Source organism: Aquarana catesbeiana, linkage group LG08 (genome assembly GCF_042186555.1).
Source record: "Aquarana catesbeiana isolate 2022-GZ linkage group LG08, ASM4218655v1, whole genome shotgun sequence".
NCBI lineage: Eukaryota > Metazoa > Chordata > Amphibia > Anura > Ranidae > Aquarana > Aquarana catesbeiana.
In genome coordinates, this window is record NC_133331.1 from 74,385,139 (window position 1) to 74,400,401 (window position 15,263).

General features: G+C 47.8%; 2 protein-coding genes across 2 annotated transcripts in view; one reads left to right on the top strand and one right to left on the bottom strand.

Annotated features, from left to right (window-relative positions):
* MFAP5 (microfibril associated protein 5) overlaps positions 1–15,263 on the top strand; it is a 102,997-nt gene that overhangs the window by 47,131 nt on the left and 40,603 nt on the right. The window lies entirely within an intron of this gene.
* LOC141106683 (olfactory receptor 6B9-like) lies at positions 7,548–8,480 on the bottom strand. Its single transcript, XM_073597622.1, has one exon. It carries the CDS (start codon positions 8,478–8,480, stop codon positions 7,548–7,550), a length of 933 nt encoding a protein of 310 aa, XP_073453723.1.

Sequence of the window (15,263 nt, forward strand, 5' to 3'; positions counted from 1 at the left end):
GGCTAATGGCACTTTACCATTGGTCCAAGACTCCAAGCTGTTCATTGAGCTCAGTGCCTCTGACAAGAAGTGAGGAGAGGCACTGTGAGCTCATCCTCTCAGTCTGCTGCAAACAGAGTGTGTCAGCTTGTATTTAAACTGGCCGCTCTGTATGTAGCTTCTGACAGGCTGCACAATTTATTTATTTTTTCTGTTCATGGCTGCATGTCCCTGCTGTAATCATCAGGAGCAGGACATTTTTATTTTGGGTTGTTTTTGGTGGTAGGTTATGGTAATAGCAAGAAAAACACAGTTACGTTTAAATGTATTTATTTATTTATTTATTTTTACAATTCAAACCCAATTCATCCTGAAGAAAACAAGGTGTAATTCCCCTGGATACACTAAGCAATTGCAATGATATGTACAGTTTTAATAACACATATCAATATTGCAATCTTTCTTTCCTTCTTTTCATCTGTATCATTATGCAATTAGGTGTAGCAAAACAAAAAAGTCCCTCATACGTTGTTATGTAGACCAACCAGCCTTTCTCAAATTTCTTTCCCCAGAGAAACCCTTTGAAGTAACTTTCAGATCATGGGAAACTCCAGCTAAAATTAACCACTTCAGCCCCAGATGGATTTGCCCCCTTAATGAACAGGCCATTTTTTGCGATATGGCACTGCGTTGCTTTACTGACAATTGCGCTGTTGTGCGACGCTGTACCCTAACAAAATTGATGTTCCTTTGTTTCTTCTTTTTTTTGGTGGTATTTGATCACCTCTGCAGTTTGTTCTTTGCACTATAAACAAACAAAAGCGACAATTTTGAAAAAAAAAAAAAAAATGTTTTTACTTTCTGCTATAATACATATCCAAAAAATATATATAAAAAAAATAATTTATTCATCAGTTTAGGCCGATATATAGGCATATATTGATTGGTTTGCAGAAAAATTATAGCGTCTACAAAATAGGGGATAGATTTATGGCATCATGGGTTAACACTAGGGGGCGATCAAGGGGTTAAATGTGTTCCCCCTGAGTGTTTCTAACTGTGGGGGGATGTGGCTGACTAGAGGAGGAGACATATCGCTGTTCCTGATTAGTAGGAACAGACGATCTGTCTCTCCTCTCCTGTCAGAACAAGGATATGTGTGTTTACACACACACACATCCCGGTTCTGGCTCTCGTGCCCACGATTGCTCGTGGCTGTCAGTCATCGCGACCGCCAGCCATGCGCATTGAGTCCCCCTGTGCGCGCCTGCTATAGCTGTTTAAAGGGCCGACGTACAGCATTTGCACAGGAGAAATGGAAAAAATACCGTGCTACCAAAACCGTACCAGCAGCAGCTAACTTGTGAGATATACACAAAAAACAACAATAGAAAAGAAAAACTTTGCTAATGAATATAATTGGTGAAAACAATATATAAATAGATTGAAATCAATAAGTGAATAAAAGTGTGTGAATATTTGGCCAAAAAAACATCCGTAGAGACAAAAAAGTCCAGACACAGAAGCACAAATCCCTCAGTTAATCCCAGTGAAGGCTATGTAGGAAACATTGGATGAAAAACCACCACTCATTGTGATCCACCACCACATAGATGTCGCACTTAGCAGAAGGCAAGCTTGATAAGCCTGTATGTAGACTGGACATCCGGACGCCAAACCAGTGGCGCTACTTCTCTGTGTTCAATGTGAAATTGGAAGTACGGCAGGTACCAGACCATACATCAACTCAGGTACAGGATCATGGAGGTAAGAGAAAACCAGCCATAGTGTGAATCCGCATAACAGGTTTATTAGTATAAAAGAAATTGCACTTACAAGAATATGCAGTATAAAACGTCCATAAAAACAGTTCGCCGGCCGGCGTTGCATACACCCGCTCACATCAGGGTCGCGATGACGTCATTGCGACCCTGATGTGAGCGGGTCCGGATGTCAAGTTTACATACAGCCTTATCAAGCTTGCCTTCTGGTAAGCGCGACATCTATGTGGTGGTGGATCACAATGGGTGGTGTTTTTTCATCCAGTGTTTCCTACATAGCCTTCACTGGGATTAACTGAGGGATTTGTGCTTCTGTGTCTGGACTTTTTTGTCTCTATGGATGTTTTTTTGGCCACATATTCACACGCTTTTGTTCACTTATTGATTTCAATCTATTTATATATTGTTGTCACCAATTATATTAATTAGCGCAGTTTTTATTTTCTATTGTTATTTGCACAGGAGAGCCAACCTGCCGCAGTTTAACAACGGCGGCTTGTCCGCTACTGGTTAATACGTTGGGGGTCAGTGGGAAGAATGCCCCTTACATTGGAATTCAGTGGAAAGAATGCTCTTTACATTGGGGGTCAGTAGAAATAATGCCCTTTACATTGGTCGTCAGTAAGAAGAATGTCCCTTACATTGACGATTGGAGGGAAGAATGTCCCTTACATTGGTGATCGGTGGCAATATTGCCCCTTACACTGGGGGTCAGTGGCAATAACGCCCACCTTACATTGGGCTTTTCTCCCAGTCGTTCCTTGATTCTGAGTATGCGTGTTTGTACTTTCGACTTTTGTGTGACGGATTTCTGGACTGATCATCCGAAAATCAAACGTTGAGTTCACATCAGACAAAAATTTTATAGCCTGTCATCCAACATTTGAAAATTGGAAAACAATTGTCTAAAGGAGCGTACTAACAGTAAGAATTTCAAGACGACAGCCTGTCAAACGACAATCCCCTTCTGATTTTCGTACCGTGTGTACGAGGCTTTAGAGTGGGGGTCAGTGGAAAGAATGCTTTCTATATTGTTGGTCAATGGGAGGAATGTCCTTTACACTTGTGGTCAGTGGAAAGGATGCCCCTTACATTGATGTTAAAGAATAGAATAAAGATCATGCGATGGCCTCGAATGTAACTCCTGCCAAAGAACATTTGGTGGTAGATCTTGATAGGTTACCTTCAGCTGCTCAGACACACAATGTGGGAGGTATAACTCATAGTCATCTCAAAAGTTCATAATCCTTTATTGTTGATACCAAAAATGCCAACAGGAAGAATGTTCCTTACATTGATGGCCAGTCAGAAGAATTCCCAACTCACAGTGGTGGTCAGATAGCCACCCTTACAGACATCAAAAAAGATAATTAATGTCAAACTGCTGGCTCTGCCAAATGGCATAGGATACAGTGCTGTTTCTTGGCATAGACCGACAAGGCCCAGGAATAGGGTGGCGGCAAAAAAGCCGCCCACCCGCACGGAAACCCCCCCGTCCCGGCTCCCGCGACCGCCTCCCGTAGCCCCCGGCGGCCGGCCTGCTGTAGTGCAGCACTTGCTATTACTACAGGTAGTCTTTGGGCATACTTGGCTAGGGGAGAGATTGGCTCCCCCATAAGATGGCTGATGACTGGCCAGACCAGGTACACATAAGCTAACTGGCGGAGGTGAAGCCTGATGCTCCGCCTACCCTCCTCTGCATCTACTCTGTATCTGCTCCCCAGCCCGGAGCGTGGTTTGTGACGTCGGGAGGAGGGAAGAGAGAGAGAGAGGACGATGAGGGGATTCCACAGACAGCAGCCAGGATAACAGGTACTATTACTGTCATCGTGTGTGTGTGTGTGTGTGTGTGCCAAGCATCCAAATATAGTAGTGGCAGTGCTCAATAATATGGATTAAAAGAATATACAGCAGATCATATTGTGATTTGTGCAACAAGTTCATTGAACAGTCCACATTCAGTGAAAGTTCATGTACTGCAAACTTTGCAGTACATGAACTTTCACTGAATGTGGACTGCTTAATGAGCAGGGGGACTGACCCATCGGGCACTCGGTCACTGTCTAAGGGCCGGGGGCCATTAGAGGGGCCCAATTAGAGGCTCTGCAAGACTGCAACACATTGTAGCACGGGTAGCGGCTGTAATAGGACATCTCACGGCGTGCTGCTCCCCGCCAACTCCTCCTTCCCTTCCATCCACCCCAGGTGCTTGTACATGACATCACCTGGGATGGACGAGAAGAGAGGAGGGGCTGGCGGGGAGTAGCGTGCCGTGAGAGGTCTTATTACAGGCATCAGGTGAGGCTGTGTACTTTTTTATTTTTTTACAGGAGTCTAGAGACCCCAGGGCAGCCACCATCTGGGGGGAGGGGCAGCCAGTACAGATGTATGGGGCCTGTGCCCTAACAGAAGCGCAGGAGGCCCCATGATACTCTCTGGTTCCCCCCCATGGTGTCCCCCTGTGTCACCACCCCCACACGGTGTCCCCTGTGCGCAATGCATCCCTCTCGGTCCTCATCACACTGCATCCCTCACTGTCCCTACTGCGTCCCTCACTGTCACTACTGCGTCCCTCTCTGTCCCCGGCATCCTTCTCTGTCCCTGGTGTCCCTCTCTGTCCTCATCGCACTGAGTCCCTCTCTGTCCCCGGCATCCAGGGCGGGTCTTAAACAGGAAGGGGTGTGGCCTTGAGCGGAAGGGGTGGATCATATTTAAATTAAGGGGTGCATAAGTTTAGTCAGGCCTAGGGCAGCACATAACCTAAATACACCACTGATTGGATACAGAACTATGCAAACACCATCAGATGGGGGGGTCAATCAGCCACAGCCCAAGGAACCTCTAGCAACCTCTGGAGGAACCTTAGGGTTCCACAGAACCCTAGTTGAGAATGGCTTGTGTAGACCATTGCACAAAGGCCCTCTGTAAAATTTAACATGGCTCCATATATTTAGTTTTCAATCGATGGAAAGTAAATAGGTATTTCTACTTAGCAAGTAGTTGAATGGGAGGAGGGAGCGAAAATGTAGTCTTGTACAAGGGCCTCTGTCCATCATTGCTCATACATGACAGGTTTGCTTTATCTCGGGGGTCGGCAACCCATCGATCGCAGGCTACCTATCGACCGCCAACAGGTGACAGTAGACCGCAAAGACATCCCACAGTTGCGACCCGTTTCTTGCTCTAGAGCAGTGCATGCTTACACAATCCAGGCTGCAGAGGCAATCGTCGTACGCATACATGCAGCTGCGGGGTGGGAATGCCTCCGGAATAGCTTGGGCGGGTTTGGGCTCTTCTCCAAACACGCCCGAGCGCTTCATAATGCTATTGCGCGTCCCTCTCCACTGGCCCTCTACCCCGATGCACGGATACCATGTGAGATGGTGAGAGAGGATTGCCAGGAGGAATCAGCACCGCTGCACCTTCCCTGCGCCACTCTACATTAAGAACTTCTCTGCTCTCCAAGCCCTCCTGACACTCAAAGCCCTCCTGATCCCCCCCCCAATACCATACGCTCCTGACACCCCCAGCCCTCCTGATCCCTCCCGATACTATACCCTCCGGACACCCCCCAATACCATACCCTCCTGACACCCCAGCCCTCCTGACTCCCCCCCAATACCATACCCTTCTGACACCCAGCCCATCTGATTCTCCCCCCAATACCATACCCTCCTGACACCACAGCCCTCATGATCACCCCCCCCAATACCATAGCCTCCTAACACCCCCAGCTCTCCTGACCCCCCCAATACTATACCCTCCTGACACCCCAGTGCCATGTCCCTGACACCCCAGTGCCATGTCCTCTTGAGACCTCAGCCCCCCTGATTTCCCTGTACTGTGCCCTCCATATCTCCCAGCACCATACTCTTCTGACCTTGCCCTCCTGGCCTCCCTGTACCATGCCCTCCTGACCCCTACCATACATACTACCGACCTCTGTATACCACCCTACATACTACTTAACTCTGTACACTGCCCTACATATTACTGACCTCTGTACACTGCCCTACATACTACTGACCTCTGTACACTGCCCTACCTACTACTGACCTCTGTACACTGCCCTACATCCTACTGACCTCTGTACACCGCCCCACATACTACTGACCTCTGTACACTGCCCTACATCCTACTGACCTCTGTACACTGCCCTACATACTACTGACCTCTGTACACTGCCCTACATATTGCTGACCTCTGTACACTGCCCTACATATTGCTGACCTCTGTACACTGCCCTACATATTGTTGACCTCTGTACACTGCCCTACATATTACTGACCTCTTTACTCTGCCCTACATATTACTGACCTCTGTACACTGCCCTACATACTACTGACCTCTGTACACTGCTCTACATACTACTGACCTCTGTACACTGCTCTACATACTACTGACCTCTGTACACTGCTCTACATACTACTGACCTCTGTACACTGCCCAACATACTACTGACCTCTGTACACTGCCCTACATACTACTGACCTCTGTACACTACCCTACCTACTACTGATCTCTGTACACTGCTCTACATACTACTGACCTCTGTACACTGCTCTACATACTACTGACCTCTGTACACTACCCTACCTACTACTGATCTCTGTACACTGCCCTACATACTACTGACCTCTGTACACTGCCCTACATACTACTGACCTCTGTACACTACCCTACCTACTACTGATCTCTGTACACTGCTCTACATACTACTGACCTCTGTACACTGCTCTACATACTACTGACCTCTGTACACTGCTCTACATACTACTGACCTCTGTACACTACCCTACCTACTACTGATCTCTGTACACTGCCCTACATACTACTGACCTCTGTACACTGCCCTACATACTACTGACCCCTGTACACTGCCCCATATACTACTGACCTCTGTACACTGCCCTACATCCTACTGACCTCTGTACACTACCCTACATACTACTGACCTCTGTATACTGCCCTACATACTACTGACCTCTGTACACTACCCTACATACTACTGACCTCTGTACACTACCCTACATACTACTGACCCCTGTACAATGCCCCATATACTACTGACCTCTGTACACTGCCCTACCTACTACTGACCTCTGTACACTGCCCTACATATTGCTGACCTCTGTATACTGCCCTACATAATACTGACCTCTGTACACTACCCTACCTACTACTGACCTCTGTACACTGCCCTACATACTACTGACCTCTGTACACCGCCCTACAAACTACTTGCACTGGCCAGAAATCAGAGCAGATAGCCAGGCCTGAAACTAGCCAAGAAAATCAGCCTGCAACACTATGGGGGTTATTTACGAAAGGCAAATCCACTTTGCACTGAAAGTGCACTTGGAAGTGCAGTCGCTCTAAATCTAAGGGGTAGATCTGAAATGAGTGGAAGCTCTGCTGATTTTATCATCCAATCATGTGCAAGCTAAAATGCTGTTTTTTATTCTCCTTGAATGTCCCCCTCTGAGCTACAGGGACTTTACTTCCAAGTGCACTTTCAAGTGTACTTGCATTGCAAAATGGATTTTCCTTTAGTAAATAACCCCCCTATGTTCTGCTTTCATGATGAACTCAGGCATCAGACTTGTGGGGGTGACCAATTTCTCCCCAGGCATGAAAAAAAATGTGAATGAAAGTGAATGCCGAGTTTTTCACTGAAGCTAACTTATAAGGTAGGCTAAGTTTATATTTTTACAGTGACATTAGTTTTAGTAGATTTTTCTAGGTTTTTATTGCTGTCTTTACTTTTTTGGGGGGGGGGCTTGCTAGTTAATTTCTTTTAAAAAAAGAACCTATGTGCTTTTTGATGGCTTCTTTCACCTCTTTATTTCTCAGGCAGTAAATGATAGGATTAAGAATAGGCGTTATCACTGTATAAAAAACCGCCACAACTCGATTAAGGGAAAAACTAAAACTGAGTTTTGGCCTCACGTACATAAATGTAATAGTACTATAATAAATAAACACAACTATTAGATGGGCAAAACACGTTGAAGTGGCTTTTTTTCGACCGGTAGTTGTAGGTATTTTAATGATGGTGACAATAATATACACATAAGAAATCAAAGTCACCAGCAGAGAAGTCAGAATCGCTAAGGAAGCATTGAAAAACTCCATCATGTCTATGAGATAAGTGTTGGTACAGGACAACTGCAGAAGGGGAGGTGAGTCACAGTAGAAATGGTTAATATCACTTCCACAAAAGGGAAGTCGGGAGATTAAGACGTTTTGGGGGAAGGTGGTGATCAAGCCTCCAATGACGGCACACAGGCTGCCTCCACGGCACATAGTACAATTCATCAGGGCTGTGTATCGCAGCGGCCGACAGATGGCTAGGTATCGGTCGTAGGCCATTAGGCTGAATAGGAAGCATTCGGTGGATCCCAAAGCAAAGAAAAAAAACATCTGCGTCATGCAGCCATACAATGAAATGGATCTCCCATGTGGTGTGATGGTGCTCAGAATTTTGGGGACAGTCACAGAGACATAGCAGATTTCTAGAAAAGAGAGCTTGCGGAGATAATAGTACATAGGAGTGTGCAGGCACCTTTCTATCAGTGTAATAGTGATGATCACAGAGTTACTCAGGAGAGTTATTAGATATGTTATCAGCAGGAGGGAAAAGAAAATGTATTGCAAACTCGGAGATCCAGGAAATCCCAGAATTCTGAATGTAACCAGCTTACTATGATTAACATCCATCTGTATGGAGCAGGAAGATTAAAACACAGTTACTACATCATTACATGCTGCACAAAATATACTACGTACGTATCAAAAAGGCGGTTGGAAGCCTGATCCCCAGTCAGGCGACCAAAAATGGGGCATATTGGACTATTACGGTACAGTAATTAAGGGTAACCATAAGAACAAATAACAGCAGTAATAAAAATTATAGTTCATTTATTGATGCAACGGACAGGACATGGTAATACAAGAACATTTAATAAAAGTACAGGCATATCACCAATGGATTCGATAGTATACAGTACAGCACAAAATCTCAGATATCATATTCCTCGACTAGTTTCGCGGACACAATCCGCTTCATCAGGAGGTTATCTGGAGATAAGTTTTTCTGACTAAACAGTCTGAACCTGACAATTAAAAATATACAAGATTTATAGAGGTACATTATCATACAAATATTATTCCAGCATCAAATTATACAAATAGGTAACGAAAATAAGGGAGGGGGAGGGGGGAGAGAGCGAATCTGCTTACCCAGGTCCCAGCAGGCCCCAGGCGCAAGGCCCCAACACCAACGAATGATCTCCCACGGCAGCCTGGGGGAGCTAACAAGATAACAGGATAGTAAGGGTAAGTGTATATCGGAATTGAGGTAACCCAGGTTGCCATATACAAAAGGAGGTGATATAACAATTGGTGAGTATAGAGAGGGAGTGATGACAAGGGGGGTTGGGTAAAATTGTGGAGGATATCAATAGTTGAAAGCGTGTTATATAAAGCATAAAAGATTACAGGGTGACCAACCAAATAGGGAAGGCAATGGTAAACGAGGCATAAGGTGTTATATAGGTGGAAGGGTAAACAAGGGAGGAAATGGGGCCGTGGAAAGGGAGGGGAGTGCTTTATTAACCCTATATTGTTGTTTTCACAATTTGTTCTACTGAGACCTCTGCTTCCCCAGTCCTGGTCCTGGCTTCTAGCGCCGGCGCGGGCCCCTCCCCCTGTGTTCTCCCGCGGCGGCCTGGTGAGGTTCCTGGTGGAGGGATCGGCCTCCTACACGGGACCGCCCCCTCCTCTTGCACCGGCCTTGGCTGGGACGGTGTCCCCTTGGCCTTGCGGCCGGTGCGCATGCGTGCGCGCGCGATCTCTTCGCGCGCGCGCCGTGTGGAACCTCTGACCCTGTGACGTCATGCGCTGGCGTCCCATTGACGTGCGGCGCAGCGTCGCAGGGTTGGGAGCTATTTATAGCGGGCTATGCCTGCTAGCCGGACGCTTCGGTCTGCTGCCCTTGGGTGCCTTTACCTCAACCAGCCTAGTACAAGTTTATGGTAAGTACCCACCCACCTTTCTACCTAAGTCCCATACCCCTGGGCACCAACATCATGTATCTCTAAACTACTGTATTTTACCTTGCAGCTGGCCTAGGCTTAGGTTTACATGCCTTGGTTTGTGTTTGCCCATCGCTTGCAGTCCTCATTATTACCCTCTTTTTTACCTTATTATGGAACCAGTCCCTGGCAGGGTGTCCCCTTTGGGAACCCTTCCATGCTTTGACTATTATCAGGTACTTTTTGCCCCCTATTCACCCATATGTTCACATTGTTGCATCCCCCCCCCTTCTCACTCTCCCCTCCCCCCCTCTTACCTCCATCCCACCCTCTGCCTTCCCTCCCCCTCTTTCCCCCCCCCCCCCCCCTTCCCCCCCTCCCTTTCCCCTTTTCTTCCCCCCTCCACCCTTTCATCCCTTTTTCCCCCGCCTCCTCTCCTTTCCCCCCTCTTCCTCTTTCCTTCCCTTTCCCCTCCCCCCCCCCCCCCCACTCCCTTCCAATCCCCAACTACCCTTCCTCCCCACTCCCCTATCCCCCTCTCCACCCCCACTCCCCTCCCTTTCCACGGCCCCATTTCCTCCCTTGTTTACCCTTCCACCTATATAACACCTTATGCCTCGTTTACCATTGCCTTCCCTATTTGGTTGGTCACCCTGTAATCTTTTATGCTTTATATAACACGCTTTCAACTATTGATATCCTCCACAATTTTACCCAACCCCCCTTGTCATCACTCCCTCTCTATACTCACCAATTGTTATATCACCTCCTTTTGTATATGGCAACCTGGGTTACCTCAATTCCGATATACACTTACCCTTACTATCCTGTTATCTTGTTAGCTCCCCCAGGCTGCCGTGAGAGATCATTCGTTGGTGTTGGGGCCTTGCGCCTGGGGCCTGCTGGGACCTGGGTAAGCAGATTCGCTCTCTCCCCCCTCCCCCTCCCTTATTTTCGTTACCTATTTGTATAATTTGATGCTGGAATAATATTTGTATGATAATGTACCTCTATAAATCTTGTATATTTTTAATTGTCAGGTTCAGACTGTTTAGTCAGAAAAACTTATCTCCAGATAACCTCCTGATGAAGCGGATTGTGTCCGCGAAACTAGTCGAGGAATATGATATCTGAGATTTTGTGCTGTACTGTATACTATCGAATCCATTGGTGATATGCCTGTACTTTTATTAAATGTTCTTGTATTACCATGTCCTGTCCGTTGCATCAATAAATGAACTATAATTTTTATTACTGCTGTTATTTGTTCTTATGGTTACCCTTAATTACTGTACCGTAATAGTCCAATATGCCCCATTTTTGGTCGCCTGACTGGGGATCAGGCTTCCAACCGCCTTTTTGATATTGATTTCTGGATGATGGTACATATGCACCTTTGCCACCTTTATATTTTACTTTAGAGAGGCCTTTGCCCTAATTGTATACATTGGGTGGATAACACACCCGTCCTTTTGTCGAGTGGGACACCTGGGTAGGCTGTCTTAGTGGAAGGGCCACCAATGCCCCCCACCATGCGGACCCCATCTGTTCCACCCCTCAATTTTAATCAACCCCCACTGACACACAATTTTGTGTGTTGTTGGGGGGGCCTCTAGCATACGCAATTTTACCCCTTGATATTACTTTATGGCTAATTTTTAGCCCCGATGCAACCCTCCGAGACAGATGCCCAATAGGTCGGCCAGACACCCTTACCCTGGCTACCCGCCCTCTATCCACATGTTTTTACCCAATCATGTGGCATTGTCCTTGGCCCTCCTTATCTTATATGCATATCATGCAATTAGGTGTTATGGGTTCATGTCTCTGTGGGATTACTGCACCGGTATCTAGGGTATTACCATCCCTAGTTCACCTGAATAAAGTCTTTCAGTTTTTTCCAATTTTGTTTCTACCTTTTTCATGCTTTATTAACCCTATATTGTTGTTTTCACAATTTGTTCTACTGAGACCTCTGCTTCCCCAGTCCTGGTCCTGGCTTCTAGCGCCGGCGCGGGCCCCTCCCCCTGTGTTCTCCCGCGGCGGCCTGGTGAGGTTCCTGGTGGAGGGATCGGCCTCCTGCACGGGACCGCCCCCTCCTCTTGCACCGGCCTTGGCTGGGACGGTGTCCCCTTGGCCTTGCGGCCGGTGCGCATGCGTGCGCGCGCGATCTCTTCGCGCGCGCGCCGTGTGGAACCTCTGACCCTGTGACGTCATGCGCTGGCGTCCCATTGACGTGCGGCGCAGCGTCGCAGGGTTGGGAGCTATTTATAGCGGGCTATGCCTGCTAGCCGGACGCTTCGGTCTGCTGCCCTTGGGTGCCTTTACCTCAACCAGCCTAGTACAAGTTTATGGTAAGTACCCACCCACCTTTCTACCTAAGTCCCATACCCCTGGGCACCAACATCATGTATCTCTAAACTACTGTATTTTACCTTGCAGCTGGCCTAGGCTTAGGTTTACATGCCTTGGTTTGTGTTTGCCCATCGCTTGCAGTCCTCATTATTACCCTCTTTTTTACCTTATTATGGAACCAGTCCCTGGCAGGGTGTCCCCTTTGGGAACCCTTCCATGCTTTGACTATTATCAGGTACTTTTTGCCCCCTATTCACCCATATGTTCACATTGTTGCATCCCCCCCCCTTCTCACTCTCCCCTCCCCCCCTCTTACCTCCATCCCACCCTCTGCCTTCCCTCCCCCTCTTTTCCCCCCCCCCCCTTCCCCCCCTCCCTTTCCCCTTTTCTTCCCCCCTCCACCCTTTCATCCCTTTTTCCCCCGCCTCCTCTCCTTTCCCCCCTCTTCCTCTTTCCTTCCCTTTCCCCTCCCCCCCCCCCCCACTCCCTTCCAATCCCCAACTACCCTTCCTCCCCACTCCCCTATCCCCCTCTCCACCCCCACTCCCCTCCCTTTCCACGGCCCCATTTCCTCCCTTGTTTACCCTTCCACCTATATAACACCTTATGCCTCGTTTACCATTGCCTTCCCTATTTGGTTGGTCACCCTGTAATCTTTTATGCTTTATATAACACGCTTTCAACTATTGATATCCTCCACAATTTTACCCAACCCCCCTTGTCATCACTCCCTCTCTATACTCACCAATTGTTATATCACCTCCTTTTGTATATGGCAACCTGGGTTACCTCAATTCCGATATACACTTACCCTTACTATCCTGTTATCTTGTTAGCTCCCCCAGGCTGCCGTGGGAGATCATTCGTTGGTGTTGGGGCCTTGCGCCTGGGGCCTGCTGGGACCTGGGTAAGCAGATTCGCTCTCTCCCCCCTCCCCCTCCCTTATTTTCGTTACCTATTTGTATAATTTGATGCTGGAATAATATTTGTATGATAATGTACCTCTATAAATCTTGTATATTTTTAATTGTCAGGTTCAGACTGTTTAGTCAGAAAAACTTATCTCCAGATAACCTCCTGATGAAGCGGATTGTGTCCGCGAAACTAGTCGAGGAATATGATATCTGAGATTTTGTGCTGTACTGTATACTATCGAATCCATTGGTGATATGCCTGTACTTTTATTAAATGTTCTTGTATTACCATGTCCTGTCCGTTGCATCAATAAATGAACTATAATTTTTATTACTGCTGTTATTTGTTCTTATGGTTACCCTTAATTACTGTACCGTAATAGTCCAATATGCCCCATTTTTGGTCGCCTGACTGGGGATCAGGCTTCCAACCGCCTTTTTGATATTGATTTCTGGATGATGGTACATATGCACCTTTGCCACCTTTATATTTTACTTTAGAGAGGCCTTTGCCCTAATTGTATACATTGGGTGGATAACACACCCGTCCTTTTGTCGAGTGGGACACCTGGGTAGGCTGTCTTAGTGGAAGGGCCACCAATGCCCCCCACCATGCGGACCCCATCTGTTCCACCCCTCAATTTTAATCAACCCCCACTGACACACAATTTTGTGTGTTGTTGGGGGGGCCTCTAGCATACGCAATTTTACCCCTTGATATTACTTTATGGCTAATTTTTAGCCCCGATGCAACCCTCCGAGACAGATGCCCAATAGGTCGGCCAGACACCCTTACCCTGGCTACCCGCCCTCTATCCACATGTTTTTACCCAATCATGTGGCATTGTCCTTGGCCCTCCTTATCTTATATGCATATCATGCAATTAGGTGTTATGGGTTCATGTCTCTGTGGGATTACTGCACCGGTATCTAGGGTATTACCATCCCTAGTTCACCTGAATAAAGTCTTTCAGTTTTTTCCAATTTTGTTTCTACCTTTTTCATGCTTTATTAACCCTATATTGTTGTTTTCACAATTTGTTCTACTGAGACCTCTGCTTCCCCAGTCCTGGTCCTGGCTTCTAGCGCCGGCGCGGGCCCCTCCCCCTGTGTTCTCCCGCGGCGGCCTGGTGAGGTTCCTGGTGGAGGGATCGGCCTCCTACACGGGACCGCCCCCTCCTCTTGCACCGGCCTTGGCTGGGACGGTGTCCCCTTGGCCTTGCGGCCGGTGCGCATGCGTGCGCGCGCGATCTCTTCGCGCGCGCGCCGTGTGGAACCTCTGACCCTGTGACGTCATGCGCTGGCGTCCCATTGACGTGCGGCGCAGCGTCGCAGGGTTGGGAGCTATTTATAGCGGGCTATGCCTGCTAGCCGGACGCTTCGGTCTGCTGCCCTTGGGTGCCTTTACCTCAACCAGCCTAGTACAAGTTTATGGTAAGTACCCACCCACCTTTCTACCTAAGTCCCATACCCCTGGGCACCAACATCATGTATCTCTAAACTACTGTATTTTACCTTGCAGCTGGCCTAGGCTTAGGTTTACATGCCTTGGTTTGTGTTTGCCCATCGCTTGCAGTCCTCATTATTACCCTCTTTTTTACCTTATTATGGAACCAGTCCCTGGCAGGGTGTCCCCTTTGGGAACCCTTCCATGCTTTGACTATTATCAGGTACTTTTTGCCCCCTATTCACCCATATGTTCACATTGTTGCATCCCCCCCCCTTCTCACTCTCCCCTCCCCCCCTCTTACCTCCATCCCACCCTCTGCCTTCCCTCCCCCTCTTTTCCCCCCCCCCCCCTTCCCCCCCTCCCTTTCCCCTTTTCTTCCCCCCTCCACCCTTTCATCCCTTTTTCCCCCGCCTCCTCTCCTTTCCCCCCTCTTCCTCTTTCCTTCCCTTTCCCCTCCCCCCCCCCCCCCACTCCCTTCCAATCCCCAACTACCCTTCCTCCCCACTCCCCTATCCCCCTCTCCACCCCCACTCCCCTCCCTTTCCACGGCCCCATTTCCTCCCTTGTTTACCCTTCCACCTATATAACACCTTATGCCTCGTTTACCATTGCCTTCCCTATTTGGTTGGTCACCCTGTAATCTTTTATGCTTTATATAACACGCTTTCAACTATTGATATCCTCCACAATTTTACCCAACCCCCCTTGTCATCACTCCCTCTCTATACTCACCAATTGTTATATCACC